The following is a 25,151-nucleotide window of genomic DNA, read 5'->3' as shown; positions in this document are numbered from 1 at the left end:
CCCATTTTCTAATAATTGCGCCAACAGTTGTTGCCTTCTCACCAAGCTGCTTGCCTATTGTCCTGTAGCCCATCCCAGCCTTGTGCAGGTCTACAGTTTTATCCCTGATGTCCTTACACAGCTCTCTGGTCTTGGCCATTGTGGAGAGGTTGGAGTCTGTTTGATTGAGTGTGTGGACAGGTGTCTTTTATACAGGTAACAAGTTCAAACAGGTGCAGTTAATACAGGTAATGAGTGGAGAACAGGAGGGCTTCTTAAAGAAAAACTAACAGGTCTGTGAGAGCCGGAATTCTTACTGGTTGGTAGGTGATCAAATACTTATGTCATGCAACAAAATACAAATTAATTACTTAAAAATCATACAATGTGATTTTCTGGATTTTTATTTTAGATTCCGTCTCTCACAGTTGAAGTGTACCTATGATAAAAATTACAGACCTCTACATGCTTTGTAAGTAAGAAAACCTGCAAAATCGGCAGTGTATCAAATACTTGTTCTCCCCACTGTATATACAGTTGAAGTCGGAAGTTTACATACACTTAGGTTGGAGTCATTAAAACTCGTTTTTCAACCACTCCACAAGTTTCTTGTGAACAAACTATAGTTTTCGCAAGTCGGTTAGGACATCTACTTTGTGCATGACACAAGTAATTTTTCCAACAATTGTTTACAGACAGATTATTTCACTTATAATTCACTGTATCACAATTCCAGTGGGTCAGAAGTTTACATGCACTAAGTTGACTGTGCCTTTAACCAGCTTGGAAATTCCAGAAGATGATGTCATTGCTTTAGAATCTTCTGATAGCCTAATTGACATCCTTTGAGTCAATTGGAGGTGTACCTGTGGATGTATTTCAAGGCCTACCTTCAAACTCAGTGCCTCTTTGCTTGACATCCTGGGAAAATCAAAAGAAATCAGCCAAAACCTCAGCAAAAAATTGTAGACCTCCACAAGTCTGGTTCATCCTTGGGAGCAATTTCCAAATGCCTGAAGGTACCACGTTCATCTGTACAAACAATACTACGTAAGTATAAACACCATGGGACCACGCAGCCGTCATACCGCTCAGGAAGGAGACGCGTTCTGTCTCCTAGAGATGAACGTACTTTGGTGCGGAAAGTGCAAATCAATCCCAGAACAACAGCAAAGGACCTTGTGAAGATGCTGGAGGAAACAGGTACAAAAGTATCTATATCCACAGTAAAATGAGTCCTATATCGACATAACCTGAAAGGCCGCTCAACAAGGAAGAAGCCACTGCTCCAAAACCACCATCAAAAACTAGACTACGGTTTGCAACTGCACATGGGGACAAAGATCATACTTTTTGGAGAAATATCCTCTGGTCTGATGAAACAAAATAACTGTTTGGCCATAATGACCATCGTTATGTTTGGAGGAAAAAGGGGGTGCTTGCAAGCCGAACAACACCATCCCAACCGTGAAGCATGGGGGTGGCAGCATCATGCTGTGGGGGTGCTTTGCTGCAGGAGGGACTGGTGCACTTCACAAAATAGATGGCATCATTAGGAAGGAAAATGATTTGGATATATTGAAGCAACATCTCAAGACATCAGTCAGGAAGTTAAAGCTTGGTCGCAAATGGGTCTTCCAAAGGCCTACAAACCTGACTCAGTTACACCAGCTCTGTCAGGAGGAATGGGCCAACATTCACCCAACTTATTGTGGGAAGCTTGTGAAAGGCTACCCGAAACGTTTGACCCAAGTTAAACATTTTAAAGGCAATGCTACCAAATACTAATTGAGTGTATGTAAACTTCTGACGCACTGGGAATGTGATGAAAGAAATAAAAGCTGAAATAAATCATTCTCTCTACTAATATTCTGACATTTCACATTCCAAAAATAAAGTGATCCTAAATGACCTAAGAGAGGGAATTTTTACTAGGATTAAATGTCAGGAATTGTGAAAAACTGACTTTAAATGTATTTGGCTTAGGTGTATGTAAACTTCCGACATCAACTGTATACACTACAGTTCAAAAGTTTGGGGTCACTTAGAAATGTCCTTGTTTTTGTCCATTAAAATAACATCAAATTGATCAGAAATACAGTGTAGACATTGTTAATGTTTTAGATGGCTATTGTAGCTGGAAACGGCTGATATTTAAAAACGGAATATCTACATAGGCGTACAGAGGCCCATTATCAGCAACCATCAGTCCTGTGTTCCAATGGTATGTTGTGTTTGCTAATCCAAGTTTATCATTTTAAAAGGCGAATTGATAATTGGAACACCCTTTTACAATTATGTTACCACAGCTGAAAATTGTTGTGCTGATTTAAAGAAGCAATGGCCTTCTTGAGACTAGTTGAGTATCTGGAGCATTAGAAATTGTGGGTTCGATTACTGGCTCAAAATGGCCAGAAACAAAGAACTTTCTTCTGAAACTCGACAGTCTATTCTTGTTCTGAGAAATGAAGGCTATTCCATGCAAGAAATTGCCAAGAAACTGAAGATCTCGTACAACGCTGTGTACTACTCCCTTCACAGAACAGTGCAAACTGGCTCTAACCAGAATAGAAAGAGGAGTGGGAGGCCCCGGTGCACAACTGAGCAAGAGGACAAATACATTAGTGTCAAGTTTGAGAAACAGACACCTCACAGGTCCTCAACTGGCAGCTGCATTAAATAGTACCCGCAAAACACCAGTCTCAACTGGCCAATGAAAATAAAAGATTAAGAATGGCAAAAGAACACAGACACTGGACAGAGGAAGATTGGAAAAAAATCTTAATCTTTTCTTTTTATTGGCCTGTCTGGGATATGGCTTTTTCTTTGCAACTCTGCCTAGAAGGTATATGATTCAAAACAGACTCTGGGACAGTTCTGGGATGACGGATCCCAAATTTATACAACCACTGCACATTAAAATAATTTTAAAAAGCAATGAGGCTGATGCAACAGATCAGAAGTTTATCTTAAAATGTTGATCTAGTTTTATTTGTTCATATTATAAACTCAACAATGCGCACATGGCTGTAGGCTATGAGCGGATGTTCCAAAATGCAATTAGCGGGAAAACACGTTCTCAAAAGCGCACCGCATGACAATATCTGTTACAAATTAAGAGGGGAGATCGAAAGATGCAACAACTAGCATAGGTTACTTATATTACTAGGATTATGCCTTTGGCTGCTGGACAATAAAATAACGTTGATTTGAAAACCAATAGAACATGAGAAATGCTGGTTTCAATGGCACTAAGTGTTTATAAAATAATTCCCTCAACATTTCTATGGTTGTATTTTAGGTAAGCTAGGCTACTTTGAAACAAGATAATACATCTTTATTTTAACAGGGAATAAGAGGCTGAGACCTGGATCTCTTTTACGGCTGTGCCCTGTGTAAACATGTTGACATGTACAGTTTTAGACATACAGACAAGAACATTTCAAACATATAAAACAAAAAAAACAATTCAACAGAAACAATCACAGACAACATCATATTGATCCTCCATAACATTTTTAAAATGGGCAAGGGACACCAGAGTGTCTAACTTAAGTTGGATCTGCAGTTTGTTCCATAAATAAGGTGCAAAGGAACTGAAGGCAGTCCTACCCAACTCTGTGGAGACCACATAAGTCTCTAATGTAATCCACATCTGTGATCTGGTTTTAAAATTAGTATATCTAGTGGAAATGAATGATGATATATATGGAGGTAGTTTTAAAAGAAGTGCTTTATAAATAAACAAGAGAGCATGTTGCTCTCGCCTCACAGATAGAGAGGCCCAACCCACATGTTGATATAGGATACAGTGATGAGTTTTGTAACTATCACCCGTGATAAACCTGAGTGCACAATGGTAAATAGCATCCAGTGGTTTTAATGTGTTTGCCGATGCATGCATATAGATAATATCACCATAATCTAAAACGGACATAAGTAGCCTGCACAATTTGTTTTCTATTTACGGAGGACAGACAAGCCCTGTTTCTGTAAAGGAACCCTATCTTGAATTTGAGCTTTTTTCCCAATTCAGTAACATGTTTTTTAAAAGAAAGCCTATCATCTAACCATACCCCTAAGTATTTATATGCAGAGACCTGTATGATTTGAGTACCATCCAAGCTAGTGATTACAAAAGTGTTTCTAATTGAGAGTTTAGACCTAGAAAAAAACTTTGTTTTCTTAGCGTTTAAGCTGTTAAAGAGACCCCTGTAGTATCCTAAAATCAGACTCCAACTGCATTAAAGCTTGGTCCGCTGTTGGAGCAATAGAGTACATCACTGTGTCATCTGCATATAAATGGAATTTACAATATCTGACATCATCACCAATGTTGTTTATATAAAGTGAGAACAATAGTGGGCCAATTATTGAACCCTGAGGGACCCCTTTAAGTAACTGTAAGGGGTCAGTCTTGACCATGACGGCCTGAGTTCTATCTTTAAAATAGTCATAAAACCATCGACAGGCATCAGTGCCCAGTCCTATAGATGACAGCTTATTCAAAAGGATAGCATGGTCTACAGTGTCAAAAGCTTTTGACAAATCTACAAACAACGCAGCACAGTGCTTTCTATCATCTAAGGCATTTGCAATATCATTTACAACAAGTATAGTGGCCGATGTGGTACTGTGTTTAGATCTAAAACCAGATTGATTGGGGCTAAAAATACTGTTAAGATTGTAACTGTTTGTTTGCTATAGATTCTAGGATCTTTGCCAGACAAGGGAGCCTAGAGATGGGTCGATAGTTATCCAAATCACTACCGTCACCTCCCTTATGTAATGGAAGAACAAAAGCTGCTTTCCACACCTTAGGGATATTTCCTGTGCTTAATGTTAGATAAAAAATGTGTGTCACTGAACCAGCAATGATAGGTCTGTAAAAGCTGAAAAGTTATCCACAAAAGGAATTCCCATCGTGCAGCAGTATCCCTTAAGCCAGGTGTGTAATTGGCGTATACGACTAAAAACCATATCCGTGTAGCGTGGGGATGGAAAAGGACCGGAAACAACACACTGCTTCCCAGATTCCAGCAGCGTATTTATCAATGTTTTAAAATCGTCTCTCAATTTCTCTGACTGCTGGAGTTTAATGTAATTTGACCCAACATGGACAATGACAGTTGAAGCGGCGGAGTGCTTGCTAATAAGTAGCGGTAGCATGGAATTTAGGTCAGGGATCCTAGCGCCAGGGTAGCAGAAAGTCTCAGCTTTCCGGATTGAAACGTTTCGGACCATGGATGAACCCACCACGAGAACGGAAGGACTACAGATGGGTTTATTGGGTAAATGACGGGGCCTCTCCCGGGTGATCTGCCTCCTAGCAGGTTGAGGGGGGCTAGCAGCTGAGACTGACGACCTAGCGGTAGGCAAGGAGCGCAGATGAGTGTGCTTGGGCACTTCCACCTGAGAGTGAGACGGCAGCAGTAGAGATGTAGCGGAGGGACCCTGTACAGTATGATTGGAATGCACTTCCAGGTCTTCCAGGACCTTGAATCTCCTCCCCAAATGTAGCACTTCCGAAACATTTGATGGATTCCGTTTCCTGGAGTGCTTTACTCCCCGGACAGCAATCTAGGCATCCTAAGGCGGAGCAGAAGGGGTGGAACAGACCGGGCCCTTCGGTTTAGCTCCTAGCCTGGGCCATGGCTCATTTAAGGGAAGTGGAGGTGCCGAGCCAGGGGCAGGTGACGTCGTCGATTTTGGAGGTGGTTTGTGCAACCATGGAGTCCAGGAGTTCCTCGTCCTCCTTGATCTGGCGCAAGACAGATACTCTCCCCTCCAGCTCAGCGACTCTCTGGCTCAGGTACTGGCAGGTGGTACATCCAGGGGTGAGCGAAGCCATGAGAGACATTCAACTTTCAGCTAGGCTACTTTGAAACAAGATAAGACGTGCAACATAAAATTACATGAAACGTCCAGGTTAAATGGTTTTAAACTGCTGACCGCCTCCGCTCAGAATCAAGGTGGGTGATGTGCGGTGCGCCACAGTCGTTGTCCTTTTTTTTGGTCATTTAGCAGACACTCTTATCCAGAGCGACTTACAGTTAGTGAGTGCATACATTTTTTATATATTTTTCTTTCATACTGGCCCCCCATGGGAAACAAACCCACAACCCTGGCGTTGCAAGCGCCGTGCTCTACCAACTGAGCTACAGGGTCCTTCACTCTCCGGTCTTGTGATCATTTTGATCTGAATGAACCGTGCCCCGAGTATGTCGATAGAATCATGCCTTTAGACGTTAATGTTAAGTATCCTTCATTGTATTTGTCAAACATGACTGGTGTTTTAGCCTGTGTGTGTGTGGGGGGGGGGGGCCTAATTACGTCTCATTAAAGTTTGGCAACATTTTCTGGCATTTCATGTCAGCATCGGTTTGGACATGAGGCTGTAGCCAATCACCTACACTTTGACATGTAGGCTTTTTTTATTTATGTATATGAAAAATAGATTTGAATATTATTCCAACATTGGCATCTTATCCAATTCTGTTCGGAGTAATTGTTTGATATTTTGATTTGTGTGATTATTATTCTTCCATTCAGACAACTTAAATAAATTTTTCTTATCAGACAATTTTGTCCAGGACTTGAGGACAAGCGTTAATGTCAAGCCCTGAATAGTACTTGCACTTTTTTATTTATCCTTGTCCGGCAGGGACATTTCATTTTTATAGTTGAAAAAAGTGCATTTTTGTTTCATTATTTGGTTAAAAAAATTGCTTCAGGGGTTATTTTATAAGGGATAAGATTTGTTTTTGTTATTTTCCATGTTATTCATTTCCATGTCTATCTGCCACGAAATTACCTTGTCCTGAGCAAAGGATCAATATTTCAAACTCAGGAATGAGCAGGGTCAGCTATAGAGTACCAGTGTTGTCATAAAACCTAGCAGTCAAACACGGAAATGGTTCCAATCTTATTTTCACCATTCATTTTGCCCAGTGGGGATTTTTTAACCACTTCTTCACAAAAAGGTGTGTGTTTCATTTAGGCTTTCCCTGGCGTGAAGTTTGATAACCGTGTAAATCTCTCACAGACAAGGTGACATTTATCAATATATTCGGCTCTGTTTAATCTGATTTGAAAATGCTAATTAGCAACAAAGTAGACGTCATGCAAGACTACAAATCCCTGCAAGCTCTTGGACTTCATCTCTAGCCAACACCTTTGCTGTCAGCTAGCTACTAGCTGCCTTGATCCAAAAACTAAATACACTGCTCAAAAAAATTAAGAAAACACTTAAACAACACAATGTAACTCCAAGTCAATCACACTTCTGTGAAATCAAACTGTCCACTTAGGAAGCAACACTGATTGACAATACATTTCACATGCTGTTGTGCAAATGGAATAGACAACAGGTGGAAATTATAGGCAATTAGCAAGACACCCCCAATAAAGAAGTGGTTCTGCAGGTGGTGACCACAGACCACTTCTCAGTTCCTATGCTTCCTGGCTGATGTTTTGGTCACCTTTGAATGCTGGCAGTGCTTTCACTCTAGTGGTAGCATGAGACGGAGTCTACAACCCACACAAGTGGCTCAGGTAGTGCAGCTCGTCCAGGATGGCACATCAATGCGAGCTGTGGCAAGAAGGTTTGCTGTGTCTGTCAGCGTAGTGTCCAGAGCATGGAGGCGCTACCAGGAGACAGGCCAGTACATCAGGAGACGTGGAGGAGGCCGTAGTAGGTCACTTGATGTCATCCTACGGTTGTTGAGTGACATTTGAATGAGTTGGCGGTCATCCCAGTCAGTAGGGTGTCGTTTTCGCCCTCTGCCGGTCTGTAGCTTTGTTGTCCCCAATGTCTGCTGCTTGACCTTGTTCTTATGAAAAGCCGTCTTTGAAATGTTAAGGATGGAAGCAACCTGACGCTCACTGTATCCCTCTGCCAGTAAAGCCAGAATTGAACACTTCTTTCCCTCACTCAAAACTTTCCTTTTCAACACTTTTTGCATGGTCAATAGTTATTTTTTGATTAATATTACTTTTGAGGTACTATTAGCACTGTTTTTGCCATCCAGCTGGTCCTATTGCAAGGGGATAGTGATGACCACAGCAGTGGTTTTTATACTTTTCCTCGTTAAATAGGATTTGGTTCATGTGATCACCTAATTCAGTAGAATGAGGTGTGCCTGTGTTGGAATTCAACAGACACTGGAATGGAATGGCTGTCATACATGTAGAGATGCTGATTTAAGAAACATTTGAAGTGGTCTCTTAATTTTTTCCACAACTGTGTATATAAATATAGATAGATTAAAAATATACAGTGGGGAAAATAAGTATTTAGTCAGCCACCAATTGTGCAAGTTCCCCCACTTAAAAAGATGAGAGAGGCCTGTAATTTTCATCATAGGTACACGTCAACTATGACAGACAAAATGAGAAAAAATAATTCAGAAAATCACATTGTAGGATTTTTTATGAATTTATTTGCAAATTATGGTGGAAAATAAGTATTTGGTCAATAACAAAAGTTTCTCAATACTTTGTTATATACCCTTTGTTGGCAATGACACAGGTCAAACGTTTTCTGTAAGTCTTCACAAGGTTTTCACACACTGTTGCTGGTATTTTGGCCCATTCCTCCATGCAGATCTCCTCTAGAGCAGTGATGTTTTGGGGCTGTCGCTGGGCAACACAGACTTTCAACTCCCTCCAAAGATTTTCTATGGGGTTGAGATCTGGAGACTGGCTAGGCCACTCCAGGACCTTGAAATGCTTCTTACGAAGCCACTCCTTCGTTGCCCGGGCGGTGTGTTTGGGATCATTGTCATGCTGAAAGACCCAGCCACGTTTCATCTTCAATGCCCTTGCTGATGGAAGGAGGTTTTCACTCAAAATCTCACGATACATGGTCCCATTCATTCTTTCCTTTACACGGATCAGTCGTCCTGGTCCATTTGCAGAAAAACAGCCCCAAAGCATGATGTTTCCACCCCAATGCTTCACAGTAGGTATGGTGTTCTTTGGATGCAACTCAGCATTCTTTGTCCTCCAAACACGACGAGTTGAGTTTTTACCAAAAAGTTCTATTTTGGTTTCATATGACATTCTCCCAATCCTCTTCTGGATCATCCAAATGCACTCGAGCAAACTTCAGACGGGCCTGGACATGTACTGGCTTAAGCAGGGGGACACGTCTGGCACTGCAGGATTTTAGTCCCTGGCGGCGTAGTGTGTTACTAATGGTAGGCTTTGTTACTTTGGTCCCAGCTCTCTGCAGGTCATTCACTAGGTCCCCCTGTGTGGTTCGGGATTTTTGCTCACCGTTCTTGTGATCATTTTGACCCCACGGGGTGAGATCTTGCGTGGAGCCCCAGATCGTGGGAGATTATCAGTGGTCTTGTATGTCTTCCATTTCCTAATAATTGCTCCCACAGTTGATTTCTTCAAACCAAGCTGCTTACCTATTGCAGATTCAGTCTTCCCAGCCTGGTGCAGGTCTACAATTTTGTTTCTGGTGTCCTTTGACAGCTCTTTGGTCTTGGCCATAGTGGAGTTTGGAGTGTGACTGTTTGAGGTTGTGGACAGGTGTCTTTTATACTGATAACAAGTTCAAACAGGTGCCATTAATACAGGTAACGAGTGGAGGACAGAGGAGCCTCTTAAAGAAGAAGTTACAGGTCTGTGAGAGCCAGAAATCTTGCTTGTTTGTCGGTGACCAAATACTTATTTTCCACCATAATTTGCAAATAAATTCATTAAAAATCCTACAATGTGATTTTCTGGATTTTTTTTCCCTTAATTTGTCTGTCATAGTTGACGTGTACCTATGATGAAAATTACAGGCCTCTCTCATCTTTTTAAGTGGGAGAACTTGCACAATTGGTGGCTGACTAAATACTTTTTTTCCCCACTGTATATGTCAGACACTCAGATTTTTTACCTGCCAAAATGTTTTTTTTGCCATAATTAGACTTTCAAGTAAATTAGACCAACCTTTTAAGCCTGTGTTTCTAAAAATGAATCTTCAGCACTTCTATCACAGTGCGCACAGCTCCCCAGCCAGGCAGTGTTGCTGCGCGAGGTGAGATTGTAGTCAGGGAGAATCTAAAATGCCAAAACGGAGTATTTTTGTCATGCCATTGATTTTCACTGCGGCAAACAGGAGGGCCTCTAAAATGTTTGGTCGCCCATGCCCACAGCCACGCCCCCTCCACGCCCACCACCAAAGCCCCATTTTGACCCAGAAAAAAACCTGCATTGTGCCATGAATAGGCTAATTTTCTTCAAAGGGGCTAGCTATCTTGATGATTGCACCTTGTGTATTCTAACTCTCAACAGTAAGTGGAGAGCCCAACGGGGTGTTTTATGTTTGTGGAAATTGATCCACAGGCCTACAACAGGTCAGTTGCCTATCCCTGAGCTAGACCAACTTGGTCACCAGCATCACCAGCTTGGCCAGAGTAACCAGCTAGACCATGCTGGACAGACCAGTTTGAAATTTAGGCTGGTCTATGCTTTTTTTTCAGCAGGGAGGCACATACAGTACCAACCAATACTACTCACCCGATAGATAGGGCAGGTGTGGACCAGTGCTGCCTTGGCTGCAGTCGTCTGGTCTGCCACTGCTCCCTTAGCAGCTGCCGCCTTGGCATAAGTCAACAAGTTCAACTTCAAATAAAGAGTGGAGCATGAGTTATAGATCAATACCATCAATTGTACCCATTGTGCAAAGTAATGACTTAAGGCAGAGTAATGACAGAGGGCTGATATAAATACTATGAATGCCAGTCTCTCTTGGCTAAGAGTTGAGGAGAGATTGACTGCATCACTTCTTTTTATAAGAAACATTGTGTTGAAAATCCCAAATTGTTTGCACAGTCAACTTACACACAGCTCTGACACACTTACCCCACCAGACATGCCACCAGGGGTATTTTCACAGTCCCCAAATCCAGAACAAATTCAAGAAAGTGTACAGTATTATATAGAGCCATTATTGCATGGAACTCCGTTCCATCTCATATTGCTCAAATAAACAGCAAACCTCGTTAAAAAAAAAACAGATAAAGCAACACCTCACGGCACAACGCCTCTCCCCTATTTGACCTAGATAGTTTGTATGTATTGATATGTAGGCTACGTGCCTTTTGTAAAAATATATATTTATTTATCTAGTTCTGTCCTTGAGCTGTTGTCTATTAATGTTCTGTATTATGTCATGTTTCATGTTTTGTGTGGACCACAGGAAGAGTAGCTGCTGCTTTTGCAACAGTACTGGGGATCCTAATATAAAATACCAAAAAAAGGGTGCACAGCTCCAAATCTGGTAGGCAGGAGTGTGTGCAAGCTTTTGTTCCAGCCCAGCTCATAACTGATTACAAATCATAGCCTATCGCAGTGATTATTTAAGTCAGGTGTTAACTCTGGGCTGGGACAAAACCCTTCACACACTCCTGCTCATCAGGACTTGCAATGACTGAAACATACCAAAGCAGGAGAATAGTGTTCAGGCTGAAACAGCTTACCCAATTGAGAGATTGGCTTGTGAGTGCTGCTTTCAAAACTACTGGCTGAAATTATACAAAACAAGTTCTAGCATCACTTTAAAATAGATTATTTTATGCTTAATTTATTGAAGTATTTGCTGTGCTAGACATAAGGGATAATGTTTGCTTTATAAATCTTGTTTTATGTTCTGAATCTAGAAAGACATGCCAAAATGCTAATGAAATCTGCCCTCCCCCCGGAGCATTATACAGTGGCATAAAACAAAACAAAAATAAATGTACAAATTGTTATTAAATATTTGAGTAATGTTGGAATGAAACAATCAAGGCCTTTAAACACTTGTTGGACAATGAAAATAGAATGTATTTTATGGTGTCTGACGGAGTTGACATAAATACAGTTAGGTGCATTTAATGAAAAAAGGTTTTAATTAGGTTGTTCCTTTACATGCGATGATAGCTGAAACTTTGGTCAATGAAAAAATATGCATTAAAAAATATATTGTAATATTGTTAATATTAAGAGAACTGAAAGAAATGGTCCAATCTTTCAAGAATCTCTGAGCCTCACTTTGGTCCTTGTACTTGTCTTGCTTCTAGAATGGAGACTACAACAAACCTATTCCTGCTCAATTCTCGGAGCATCTGAACCATGGCGTGTCTGCCGGCGTGCCCTTGCCTGAGACACCAAAAACGCTGCAGTGGGTCAACTGTCAGATGCTGTTGTGTAAAAAATGCAACAACAACCAGACCGTCAAGATCAAGCAGTTGGCCTCATTCACCCCAAGGGAAGATGTATGTATTTTTTATTTATTTTTTATTTTACTCTTTGATTTGTGGAAAACTGCAGTATGTGTGATCCAGGGTGAGTTTGTATAAAGCCAATGTGGTCACAGGAAAAACAACAATGATATTTTGGTTTCCCTACCCTAGGAGAACTATGATGAGGAGATTGAGGTGTATAAGCACCACGTGGAGCAGACCTACAAGTTGTGCAGACCCTGTCAGACGGCCGTGGAGTACTACATCAAGCACCAGAACCGCCAGCTCCGGGCCGTGCTCTTCAGCCACCAGCTCAGACGCAGCAGAGACTGTGACAAAGCCTTCGTAAAGGTCACTTTCAATGGAAACAAGTCCATCTGATAATACTGTTGAGCAAGCATCAGCACTAGACTTATAGTAGAAAATGATCTAAGAAATAGAAATGCATTTACCACTGCCAGGTCTTTCGATGCGTTTCAGCTGAAGCTATCAGTAAGAAATGATTTAAGTGCATAAATTGATTACTCCGCAGAAATAGGTGTGCACATTTGATTAACATTCACAAGGGGTCTAGACGTGGCATTATAGGAATTCACATCTATCCTTACGCTCTAAACTTTTTTTTCACAGAGCTCCTACTCCTTCAGCACACCAGTTGGAGTGATATTGCTTCGTGTCCTGGCGTTTTTCACCTGTGCCTTCCTAGTTGCAACAGCACTGTATGGCTCTGGGGACCAAACTGCACCCGCTGGTGCACCCCAAACACTAAGCGGAGGGATCATCCCTCCAAAGCCTGCTCCCTGCAATGAATCGACTCCCAAAAACGGCAGCAGCGAGGCTGGACAGGTGTGGAAAGACCTGCTGGAGCTGCTTCCAGTGGAGGCCGTAGAGAATGCAAAGCTTGTCTGGCAGTATGGAAGGAACCACCAGATGGCTGTGGTCTCCATTGGCCTGCTGACCTGTATCACTGGTGTCTGTCTAGGAGGACAGGTCAGGTAATTCATGGAACTCCTCTTAACTCATTGTTTCTATAATGAAGAATTCCGGGTATGCACTGGTGCCTGAACCTGGAGTTTTGGCTACTTAAATTGAAAATAATCTTTGTGAATTTTGACCTTTTGGGCATGAAGAGAAGGTCCAAGAGGCCCTGAAAAATGCCTTTTTAGTTTTTTAAATTCCAGACAGTAGTTATATACTTTGTTCCTGGGTTTTCAGATTGAGGCGAATTGATGCCGTGGCCTCTGTCCTGTGGTTCCTGGTCTTGTGCCTGTACTTGGTGGAGAGATACCTGAAAGCTGATGTCTCAAGCTGGCTGGATACAGTCAAACTCGGCACCACCTCCTTATGTTGCCTGGTTGGCTTTGCCGCTGCCGTGGCAACACGCAAATCCATGGGCCCTAGAAGAGCGAGAGGTCGAAGGTCAGAATCTGAACAGTGACACTTAAATATACTTATAAGACCCACCGAATACACTAGGACCCACATGTGAACACATAGGATATGTTTCTCTAACGCATATGACTTTCCCGTCTTTTCTCATCTCTCCTTTGCTGATATTAACCAACTAATTGATGCACATGTTATTAGCCTAATCTGAAGATTTCTTACTTGGCATTGGTTGTCTAATGCAACTTTCTGATTTATCCTATTTATTTAGAAAGTCATTTTATCAACAACCCTATCTAAACAACACAGGGACTCCCATTAAGCATGGATGCATAGCTAACACTTAAATTGTAGCTGTGTTTTCGGAGTATTGAAACTCAGAAATCAATTGGCTGTGTAGCGGATATGAACAGATCGATGTGCTGCCTTTTTCTTTGACATTAGCATGGCTCAAGCCTCGATCTTGTTAGGAATTCCTTTTTATAACCCTGATGGCTAATACTTTGACAGGGCAAACCACGCCTATCACATTTTATGGAAGGGTTAGGCCAAAGAGTGAGTCCTTTTTATTTCAAAACCTGATTATTGTGACGAATCCTGGGGTGGTGCTTGTAGTGGGAATGTGATTTTAATCTGTAAATTCTATAGTAACACTGCTAGCCGGCGAAAAAGTTTGACAATATCGTCCGATGCCTCCCATTGTGTGCTGTGCGATTTGTATTTGGTGGACTAATAAACGTTTTGGAAGGAGAGAGTCTGGGGACAGGCTTTGGCAGAGAACTAGTCAGTTTAGATGGAGAAAAAAAACCTGCTCCCAAAACCAAATCGAGTAGCTGGCCAGCATGCACACAATATTTTGGTTCTAGGTGCTGAGATTATTCCAAACCCAGGATTGCTTGCCGTCCAGTATACTTTGCTCACTGGCTGGGCTGCACTACGCATGTAAAATGGAGCCCATAGTCTTTTTCATGCCCATGTCCCATGTGCGGGTTTCTCTTTGAAGTTATGTATTTTTCCCATGCACCTGCAACAAGATATCTTCTATGTGCTTTTTTAAATGTTGAATGCCCGTCCAGTTGTGCTGAATTCAGGCATTCATCCAACAAGTTTTGCACTGTAAAAACAGTATGGTTTGTTTGACCTATTTCACAATAATTATGGAAACCGAGCCACTCTGATAAGCTTGTTGTGACAAGGTGTCAAATTGTTATACCGCTAGGCTAAATATTGTTACATCACTGCTTTTTACCTAAACAAATTTGCCTTTTTGTTTTGCAACTATAAAGACCACACTAATATAATGGTGTTGGTTGGCTTTCCTGGTATACTGAATTTATTCTTGAAGTTTCGAATGAAACGACAGTTGGGTAGGTGTTTTGAAGAAAGGTTTTGTTCACACAAATCTTTACCAATAAGACTGACTACTCTTGGTATTGAAACTCAAAAGTGCCACTGCTTTTGACCTGTATTTCTCTACGGTTGTGTAAAGAAGACAAACAAGCTTATGATTAAGTGGAAGCTGTATACAGTTCACTTGTAGTTTCCCCAGGTACAGGGTGTTCTCCTGAAGATTTTTTAAAATCTTTTTCATATTTTGTGTACACCACAGTACTTTTTTGTCCCCCAGAGTGGTACATTTTTGTGGCAGTCTTTCTGTTTTCTGTCTTTGCATGTTAGGTTCTGATTGTAGAATCGAGTATCCTCTTGTAAAGCATATGCTAATCCATATTTTAGAGGAAATAATAGGCCTAACTATACTGCTATGTGCCTCCACTTTCCCTTCCTAATTTTGTATTAATCCACAGCACCATATTTATAGTATGTAGGCTATTAAAATCCACTGACAGCTCCCCAGCCCTCAAGCATGCACTAATATTGGGTTTGATGATACTTTGTGTTTAATGTAGCTTTTGTTTGTGATTTAAAATTAGACAGGAATGCTACACAACATGCTATACCTATTCATGTGTATCTTCTTTTTTTGAGTGAATATTACTGCATTTAAATGATAGATGTGAAGAACGTCTGTAGATTGTACTCGAGGTTAACATTACTGCACCAACTCATGTATGTTGTATTCTCAACTTTTTGGTTTATGTACCCAGCATCTGTAACCAGGTTTCCATCTAACCATTTCATTTGGATGAATTACCTGACGCATGAAAAAAGTCACGACTGGGCTGATGGAAACAGGAAATGCCAGTACAATTTTATAAATGTCGACAGACTATTTGTTCGTTCGGTCAAATTAATTATGCGAGAAATGGCGGTGGAAACGCCTTTGTGCAAATATTGATATAAAAACGATCATATTGAATATAAACTTGGACTTACGCGATATGTTGTGTGGTCCTCCCACTACGATTCGGGAAAGCATGCAGTTTATTAGGCTCTGATGAACTTCACAGGGTGGTGAAAGTGCACAGTGATGAGTTTCTCCTTTCCAATAAATATCGAGGGTCTTATTCTGGTGACATGATCATCGATGCTTGGCTGCTGTTTTGACAAAAATAATTTTGCTCTTATCCATAATAATCTCATCATGTATGTAGCCTACCCACACTGTATCTGCCAGCTGTTGCAAAAGCGCGCATATGCCAAGACCATAGTGTTATATACCGCAACAGTTTTTGACAAAACCATCAGAGTTGAAAATGCGATGGAAACTCATTTAACTTGTATTTTTTGTTCAGTACATGGAAATGTAACCGCAGAAGTTATTTTTGTGTAGTAAGTCAGTTTGATGGAAACGCATCTTGTGGGAAAATGTGCATATTGTTTTATGCAGATTTTAGAATATCATAAATCTTTCGCTAATTGGATGGAAACCTAGCTTGAGACAATACCCACAGTCAGTTTTGTGAAAATCTGGATTTCTGTGATACAGATGCTGTTACATTGTTTTGACAGTTTTCAGTCTGCAAAACTATTATTTGAGTATGTAGCCAATTTGTATGTAATATGCGTTACAATGCCAAATGTATTTAACTGGTTCTAGCACATTTCCCTCTGTTACTAGTTTGGCATTTGCCCATGAAAGCGTACGTGACTCTTCATGTTTTACATCATATGAGTATGCTAGTATACCTGATTTTAATGGATACTAACAACTATTGTGTATCTCAACCAATGTTTTTAGCAAAAAAAAATTGCCTAACCTTATTATTTTAACTATGTTGTGAGCATACATCTATTAGTGTCACTTAGTGGGGAGAACAAGTATTTGATACACTGCCGATTTTGCAGGTTTTCCTACTTACAAAGCATGTAGAGGTCTGTAATTTTTATCGTAGGTACACTTCAACTGTGAGAGACGGAATCTAAAACAAAAATCCAGAAAATCACATTGTATGATTTTTAAGTAATTAATTTGCATTTTATTGCATGACATAAATATTTGATACATCAGAAAAGCAGAACTTAAAATTTGGTACAGAAACCTTTGTTTGCAATTACAGAGATCATACGTTTCCTGTAGGTCTTGACCAGGTTTGCACACACTGCAGCAGGGATTTTGGCCCACTCCTCCATACAGACCTTCTCCAGATCCTTCAGGTTTCGGGGCTGTCGCTGGGCAATACGGACTTTCAGCTCCCTCCAAAGATTTTCTATTGGGTTCAGGTCTGGAGACTGGCTAGGCCACTCCAGGACCTTGAGATGCTTCTTACGGAGCCACTCCTTAGTTGCCCTGGCTGTGTGTTTCGGGTCGTTGTCATGCTGGAAGACCCAGCCACGACCCATCTTCAATGCTCTTACTGAGGGAAGGAGGTTGTTGGCCAAGATCTCGCGATACATGGCCCCATCCATCCTCCCCTCAATACGGTGCAGTCGTCCTGTCCCCTTTGCAGAAAAGCATCCCCAAAGAATGATGTTTCCATCTCCATGCTTCACGGTTGGGATGGTGTTCTTGGGTTGTACTCATCCTTCTTCTTTCTCCAAACACGGCGAGTGGAGTTTAGACCAAAAAGCTATATTTTTGTCTCATCAGACCACATGACCTTCTCCCATTCCTCCTCTGGATCATCCAGATGGTCATTGGCAAACTTCAGACGGGCCTGGACATGCGCTGGCTTGAGCAGGGGGACCTTGCGTGCACTGCAGGATTTTAATCCATGACGGCGTAGTGTGTTACTAATGGTTTTCTTTGAGACTGGTCCCAGCTCTCTTCAGGTCATTGACCAGGTCCTGCCGTGTAGTTCTGGGCTGATCCCTCACCTTGCTCATGATCATTGATGCCCCACGAGGTGAGATCTTGCATGGAGCCCCAGACCGAGGTTGATTGACCGTCATCTTGAACTTCTTCCATTTTCTAATAATTGCGCCAACAGTTGTTGCCTTCTCACCAAGCTGCTTGCCTATTGTCCTGTAGCCCATCCCAGCCTTGTGCATGTCTACAATTTTATCCATGATGTCCTTACACAGCTCTCTGGTCTTGGCCATTGTGGAGAGGTTGGAGTCTGTTTGAGTGTGTGGACAGGTGTCTTTTATACAGGTAACGAGTTCAAACAGGTGCAGTTAATACATGTAATGAGTGGAGAACAGGAGGGCTTCTTAAAGAAAAACTAACAGGTCTGTGAGATCCGGAATTCTTACTGGTTGGTAGGTGATCAAATACTTATGTCATGCAATCAAATGCAAATTAATTACTTAAAAATCATACAATGTGATTTTCTGGATTTTTGTTTTAGATTCCGTCTCTCACAGTTGAAGTGTACCTATGATAAAAATTACAGACCTCTACATGCTTTGTAAGTAGGAAAACCTGCAAAATCGGCAGTGTATCAAATACTTGTTCTCCCCACTGTATGTGTATGTTATGTGTATTTTTTTAAAATGGTTATTGCTTTGTGTATTTCTATTCACCATAGAAACAAGGGATTACTTGATAGTTATTTTGGTTTATGCCAAATTGGCGAATGTAGGTTATGCAACTTTTTTAAACTAATTTATTTGTGCCCATTATTTAAGTGTGTAGCTAACAATGTGATAGTAAGAACTCATTAGTTTGTGAATCTAGTGCATTTTTGCTTACCTTTATACTGTATATGTGTTGCAATGCTGAAACACTTAAAGATTCAGTACCCTGAAGGGAGATTGAGGTGTGCCCCATTTTTCTAAGATTAAAGCGATTGTTCAGACAAATCACACAAAAAACAAACGTAATCCATTTGTTTCCTTACCTTGAAACAAGGTTTCCTTACCTCTCCTTGTCCAAAGACTGCTTCACAGGTAAGGAAACAAATATATAAATATGCAGTTTGGCTGAACTATCCCTTTGATACACCAAATAAATTATGGTACTTTATCTTATCATTAATGTATGAGTATGGAACGATTAATGCGTATTCCAAAACATACAATATAAGCTTTCATGTAATATCCAATGCTCATTTATGTGAAGTTCCTATATTTTTGTTAAAGCAACTATTTAAGCAATTCCGTCCATTCTAAAAAATAAACTGCAGCATATTCCAAGTGAAACACTTTCTCTTTTGGGAACTGCATCTTGAATATTGTAGGTTGTCACTACCCTTCATATAGCCTATTGGGGTTATTTTGTATTAGTAAACCATGTATGATTGATCACTGTAAATCGAATTAAATAAATGACTGAAATGTTATGCCTTTTCTATTTATCCCATTATTTTGTGAGAAAAATGCATGGCCTGCTCTTAACCCTTATCTTAAAAGAATGTTATACCTCAGAGACACCGCAAAGACGAATGGCTAAAAGCAGCGGGTAGCTATTGTGTGTTTACAATCACCTGCTCTTAGTGGTCACTGACAAACGGTGGGCATTGAACAAGTGCAATTGTCAGAAAATGACGTCTGATGTTCCGGTCACTGTTCGTTGTGTGTTTTGACCTTTACAAAATACACTTCTGTGGTTTTCACCTTGACCAGTATAGTCCAGCTTACTTTTTTAATGTGCTTAGGAAGAGAGAGCACTACATTCTGTCAGCGCCAAGTAGCCTAGATTAGAAGGGGGTATAGTGTACTGCAGGGTTTCCCAAACTCTGTCCTCGGGATCCCAAGGGGTGCACATTTTGGTTTTTGCCCTAGCACTACACAGCTGATTCAAATAATTAACTAATCATCAAGCTTTAATCAGCTGTGTAGTGTTAGGGCAAAAACCAAAACGTGCACCCCTTGGGGTCCCGAGGTTTGAGTTTGGAAAACGATAGTGTACTGTATGTTATACAACATTGTTTATATGTATATAAACGTTGTGTGTAATGAATGTAAGAATGCTACTAAATGGACTTGGCAGTTGTATGTGTACTCTTGACTAAGATCTTTTATGAATTGTTCTGTGTTTGCCACTAGCGTCACTAGTATAACCGGTACTGTCAGCTGGTTCATGTTTGTCAGACAGCTGGGATAGACTGTCAATGGCACCCATTTACATGTAGCCTCATCACTCCCGTGTCTAATAACATTCACTGCTGGATAGAAGGGTTGTTTGACCTTGTCTGACCATTGCCTTCTATGTACACTTGAATAAGTATTGGCAGGGTGGATTGAGGTATACTCTGAGTCACCAATTGTTGGACAAAGAGTTACTGTCATCGACCTCAACCAGGATTGAATAGGCCTACCTTCATTAATGATGTCGAGTTGCCTTCACTCAAGTGCAAACAACATAGCGGTCATCCCGCAACGGTTTTGGTTAACAGCTGAGGGATGGGGCTGGAGAAATGTCACCACTCAAATGTATAAACAAAGCTATGGATGCAAGGACTAACGTTAATCCACTGTTAAATACAATGTGATCCTTCTCGATTTTTCCCACCTTTTTATAAATGATGTACGGGGGGCAATGCAGGTATCGTTGTAGCTAATTTTCAATGGGCTGTTTCTGCGGAAATTGTTTGCGCTAACCTGCAATTTGACTAATTGGACCTTTACAAATAAAATTATTAATATCACATCTGTAAAATAATACAATACAATTATTTTATTTAATAATTGTATTTGTAAAGCACATTTCTCGCACCAAAAATAGATTTTACAGTATTAAAAATAACTAAAGGCACAATGCCGCCGTTTTTATATCGACATTTAAGTCATTTCTGGGTAACAATTAAGTACCTTACTGTAATAGATTTCCATTAAAATGACCAAAATTGCTTTTATTTGCAATTATTTCTCAAGCAAGAATTCTGCTAGGACTGTCTGGGAGTGGACTGAGTCAAGAGGGGAAAAATAGCTGTTATTGGCAGAGGTGTGGAACTCTCTTTATTGGTCTATTAACCAATTTACCGCATGGTGATGTCACCATGAAGGTCCTATGTAGATTGTATTTTCAACCAGCAACTATCAGGAAATAACACTGATCACATGTTTTCACACTTTCAGTGTTAGTTTCATCAGTTGTTGTACAATATGATATAAAACATAGGAAAAACTGAATTTTGACTGCACTGGGCCTTTTAAGAAATACTGGAGGGCTATACAGAGAATTTGATTTTGAATTTTCGCCCCTATTGTTACCATAATTGGCTATATTAAAATCCCCCAAACCACCTCTACCTGCAAAGTCTCTTCTCCATTTTGAGTAATGTATTTACAAAAGGGGAAGGAAAACCCTTTTATCAAAAAAACCTGATTCAATTCACATAGCTAAATGCAGAGGTGTCGAGTTCAGTGGTGGATCGATTGTGCTCTTCTTCTGTTGCAGGTACCTTTCAGGTAGCTCTGTGGACTCGCTGTACGGTGGCCAGGCTCCCCTGCTCTCTCCCATCTCCCCTGGCTCCTCCTCTACCTTCATCCCCACTCCACCCCCAAACCTCTCCCAGCTCATCAATCGACAGCAGAGCCCCCGAGAACGCAAAGCCTCTCCCTCTTCCCTGCCCGGTCGCCTCAACCGAGCCCTGTACCTCGGCACCATCCCATCCCTCGCCAGAACAGGTAAGATGGCCGGCGCCTCAGGTTGTCTTTCGGGTTCTGTACATGACTGTTCTGCCTTTCATTCTATGCACTGTGATTCAGCGCCACCCGGTGGTCATATTTAACTGTGTAGCTCGCACTTCTATGGTACTTTCTTGGCTGCTATCAATTACATACACCATAAGGAGGACAGTACAATGACATAAGGCAGTAACAGGGTTATGTGGCGCGGTTATTACATGCTTCACAACATTGGTAACTAGCTAGTAGAATTCTTAAACATGGCTACAGAGATCACAGAATGACTTACTTTGTTTTGATCATATGTGTTGTATGCATGTTGTTGCATGGAGGTTTATTTGACCGGGAAATGTTCTAATTCAGGGTTTCCCAAAGTCGGTCCTGGTGCACGTTCTGGTTTTTGCCCTAGCATTACAAAGCTGATTCAAATAATCAGAGCTTGATGAGGAGTTGGTTATTTGAATCAGCTGTGTAGTGCTAGGGCAAAAACCAAATCGTGCCCCCAGGACCAAGTTCGGGAAACCCTATTCTAATTGATAGTGTGCTCATGTCTTTTAGATTCCGGCTACCTGTTCAGTGGAAGTAGGCCACCTTCACAGTGCAAAGACTCCCCACCTTCAGGTAACGTTGAGCAGTGGCTAAATGTTGCAATTTAGAGTTTCTACAACTCTCCCTGTTTTTTTTCTTGCTCAGGGACCCCCGCCCAGGCAAACCGGTGACCCAGGGACCCCCATCATGTTAGCAAAAAAGTTTTTTGTCTTATCAGGTGAATGATAGTCCCCTGTAGCTCAGTTGGTAGAACATGGCGCTTGCAACGCCAGGGTTGTGGGTTCGTTTTCCACGGGGGGCCAGTATGAAAAATGTATGCACTCACTAACTGTAAGTGGCTCTGGATAAGAGCGTCTGCTAAATGACTAAAATGTAAATGATAATGGCAAGAAGAAGTAATAAATATTTTTAGATTTTTTAGATTTGTTAGAGGTTTATTTTGACCCTACATAATTGGAAGATGAAGTTTAAACTCTAACAGCCAATTAGTTAGAAAGGTAACTCTAAACACATTTTGCTAATAGCATCTGTTTAAACAGAGGTGAGCCATGTTAGCCAAAATGAATGTCTTAAGTCAAGAAAGCTTACCAACAGCCAGTGGCACTTGCCGTGAATGGTACTCACAGGTGCTTTTTCAAAGCCTGGTTCACATTGGCAGTTTGAAGGGACTCAAATCCTATTTATTTGCATATCTGATTTGAATCAGTTATTTTTCCTGCAGTCTGAACAGCCAAAAAGCACATGTCATCAGATATTTCAAGCCACATTTGAAGTCCGATACAAATCTGATTCCTGGCCATGTGGCTTGTCTCAATGGTCAAATTATTGATTTGCCCTCAAGTGGTTTTTAGACTGTTATACAAATCTTGATGCTTTCGCGCTACTCTGTTGACAGTTTGACAAGAACATGTGGTAGCTAACTAGCTTGTTAATTGTTTACAAACAAATTAGTGAATGTGCTAGAAAGCTAAACAGCTAGCTAGTTGACTGTTGTGGCTAGCCAAAAAGGACTCATTTTGAAAGTTGGATCATGTTATCCTTTGAGGCTTTAAGTGTTCTTACCCTATGATTTCGAACATTCAAAGCAACTGGGAAACATCCATGGCAGGCATTGTTGGCACCTTAGCATGCTACATAACTTCTGAGTGATAGGAAGCGCAAGCACCACCACCGATCAGCCTACACCACTGCACACACACCCGTCGTTACTATGACAACTAGCGTAGCCTTGTCAGCAAATGACTGCTGTCTGAACACACACATCCGATTTGGTCACTTGTAACTTGCTGTTTGGTCAGTCTGTGGTCTAAAATGGATTTGAAAAACAAAACTAATTTGAGCATTAAGGCTTGCAGTGTGAACAAGGCTTTAGATACTCCAGTCAGTGTACTTCGCTCCAATTAGTGTAATTTGCTCAATATTAGAGTTGAGATAAAGTTGACACCAAATAATATATTATGTTTTCTACTGTAGGCATGCAATTCCAAAAATGTGTTTATTCTGTTGTTGCTAGCGATATTCATAAAAACATATTTTGTCCACTTTTTTGTTTAATTTATATATAGTTTATTTATATTTTCGCGGAACCCCCTGCAGTACCTCTACAGACCCCAGGTTGAATATCCCGGATCTGAAGTATCAAATTTAGCATCGTTTTGATTTTCTCTCAAAACATTCTATGTAACATGTTAAAATCTACTATGAATAACATAGAACAGGACAATGAGTTTTGCAGTTGTTCCACAGATTTGACTAAAACAACTTCCACCTTTTCTTTTGGAGCAGATTATTTCTCCCTGAAGTCTGGGAGCCGTCCGTCATCCCCAGGCCCCTCCCCGACCCCCTCGGTGGCCGGCTCAGTCACGTCGAGCTCCAGCTCTCGCCACCGCCGCCCACTCATCAGCCCAGCAAGACTCAACATCAGTGGACAGAAACTCCGCCTCTTCTCATCTGACACAGAGCCCCAGCCCCCACCAACCCCGACGCTGCCAAACCACTTCTCAGCAGAGCCCGCCCCTTTTCACAGCGGAAGCTTCCATCTGCCAGACGTATCCCCGTACCACAGTAGTAATGGTACGAACCACTGGGTGTAGATATGCGTTTATGAATGTATTTTTTTTAAGCATGAACACGTATTCAAAGATCGTACACTAAATGTGATATTTCAAGTTTTATTATTTGTATGTGCAGGATACACATGGTACAGTTGAAGTCGGAAGTTTACATACACAGGTTGGAATCATTAAAACTCGTTTTTCAACCACTCCACAAATTTCTTGTTAACAAACTATAGTTTTGGCAAGTTGTTTAGGACATCTACTTTGTGCATGACACACGTAGTTTTTCCAACAATTGTTTACAGACAGATTATTTCACTTATAATTCACTGTATCACAATTCCAGTGGGTCAGAAGTGTACATGCACTAAGTTGACTGTGCCTTTAACCAGCTTGGAAAATTCCAGAAAATGATGTCATGGCTTTAGAAGCTTCTGATAGGCTAATTGACATCATTTGAGTCAATTGGAGGTGTATCTGTGGATGTATTTCAAGGCCTACCTTCAAACTCAATGCCTCTTTGCTTGACATCATGGGAAAATCAAAAGAAATCAGCCAAGACCTCAGAAAAATAATTGTAGACCTCCACAAGTCTGGTTCATCCTTGGGAGCAATTTCCAAACGCCTGAAGGTACTACGTTCATCTGTACAAACAATAGTACGCAAGTATAAACACCATGGGACCACGCAGCCGTCATACCGCTCAGGAAGGAGACGCGTTCTGTCTCCTAGAGATGAACGTACTTTGGTGCGAAAAGTGCAAATCTATCCCACAACAACAGCAAAGGACCTTGTGAAGATGCTGGAGGAAACAGGTACAAAAGTATCTATATCCACAGTAAAACGAGTCCTATATCGACATAACCTGAAAGGCTGCTCAGCAAGGAAGAAGCCACTGCTCCAAAACCGCCATAAAAAAGCCAGACTACGGTTTGCAACTGCACATGGGTATAAAGATCGTACTTTTTGGAGAAATGTCCTCTGGTATGATTTTTTAAAAATATATAGAACTGTTAAGAGGAAAAGGGGGGCGCTTGCAAGC

At 41.1% G+C, this 25,151-nt stretch overlaps 1 protein-coding gene across 1 annotated transcript in view; it reads left to right on the top strand.

Annotated features, from left to right (window-relative positions):
- The window catches only part of tmem201 (transmembrane protein 201), a 34,606-nt gene that overhangs the window by 4,969 nt on the left and 4,486 nt on the right, over window positions 1-25,151 (top strand). The window contains exons 3-9 of the mRNA XM_084184960.1: window positions 12,045-12,239; window positions 12,378-12,557; window positions 12,837-13,201; window positions 13,422-13,625; window positions 21,274-21,503; window positions 22,062-22,124; window positions 23,838-24,125. Coding sequence (XP_084041086.1) covers window positions 12,045-12,239; window positions 12,378-12,557; window positions 12,837-13,201; window positions 13,422-13,625; window positions 21,274-21,503; window positions 22,062-22,124; window positions 23,838-24,125 — 1,525 coding nt within the window. The remainder of the gene's footprint in view (window positions 1-12,044; window positions 12,240-12,377; window positions 12,558-12,836; window positions 13,202-13,421; window positions 13,626-21,273; window positions 21,504-22,061; window positions 22,125-23,837; window positions 24,126-25,151) is intronic.

The sequence above is a fragment of the Coregonus lavaretus genome, assembly GCF_964263955.1.
Source record: "Coregonus lavaretus genome assembly, chromosome: 20".
Lineage (NCBI taxonomy): Eukaryota > Metazoa > Chordata > Actinopteri > Salmoniformes > Salmonidae > Coregonus > Coregonus lavaretus.
Note: the sequence above shows the minus strand (reverse complement) of the source record. Positions and strands in the feature narration are given on the sequence as shown.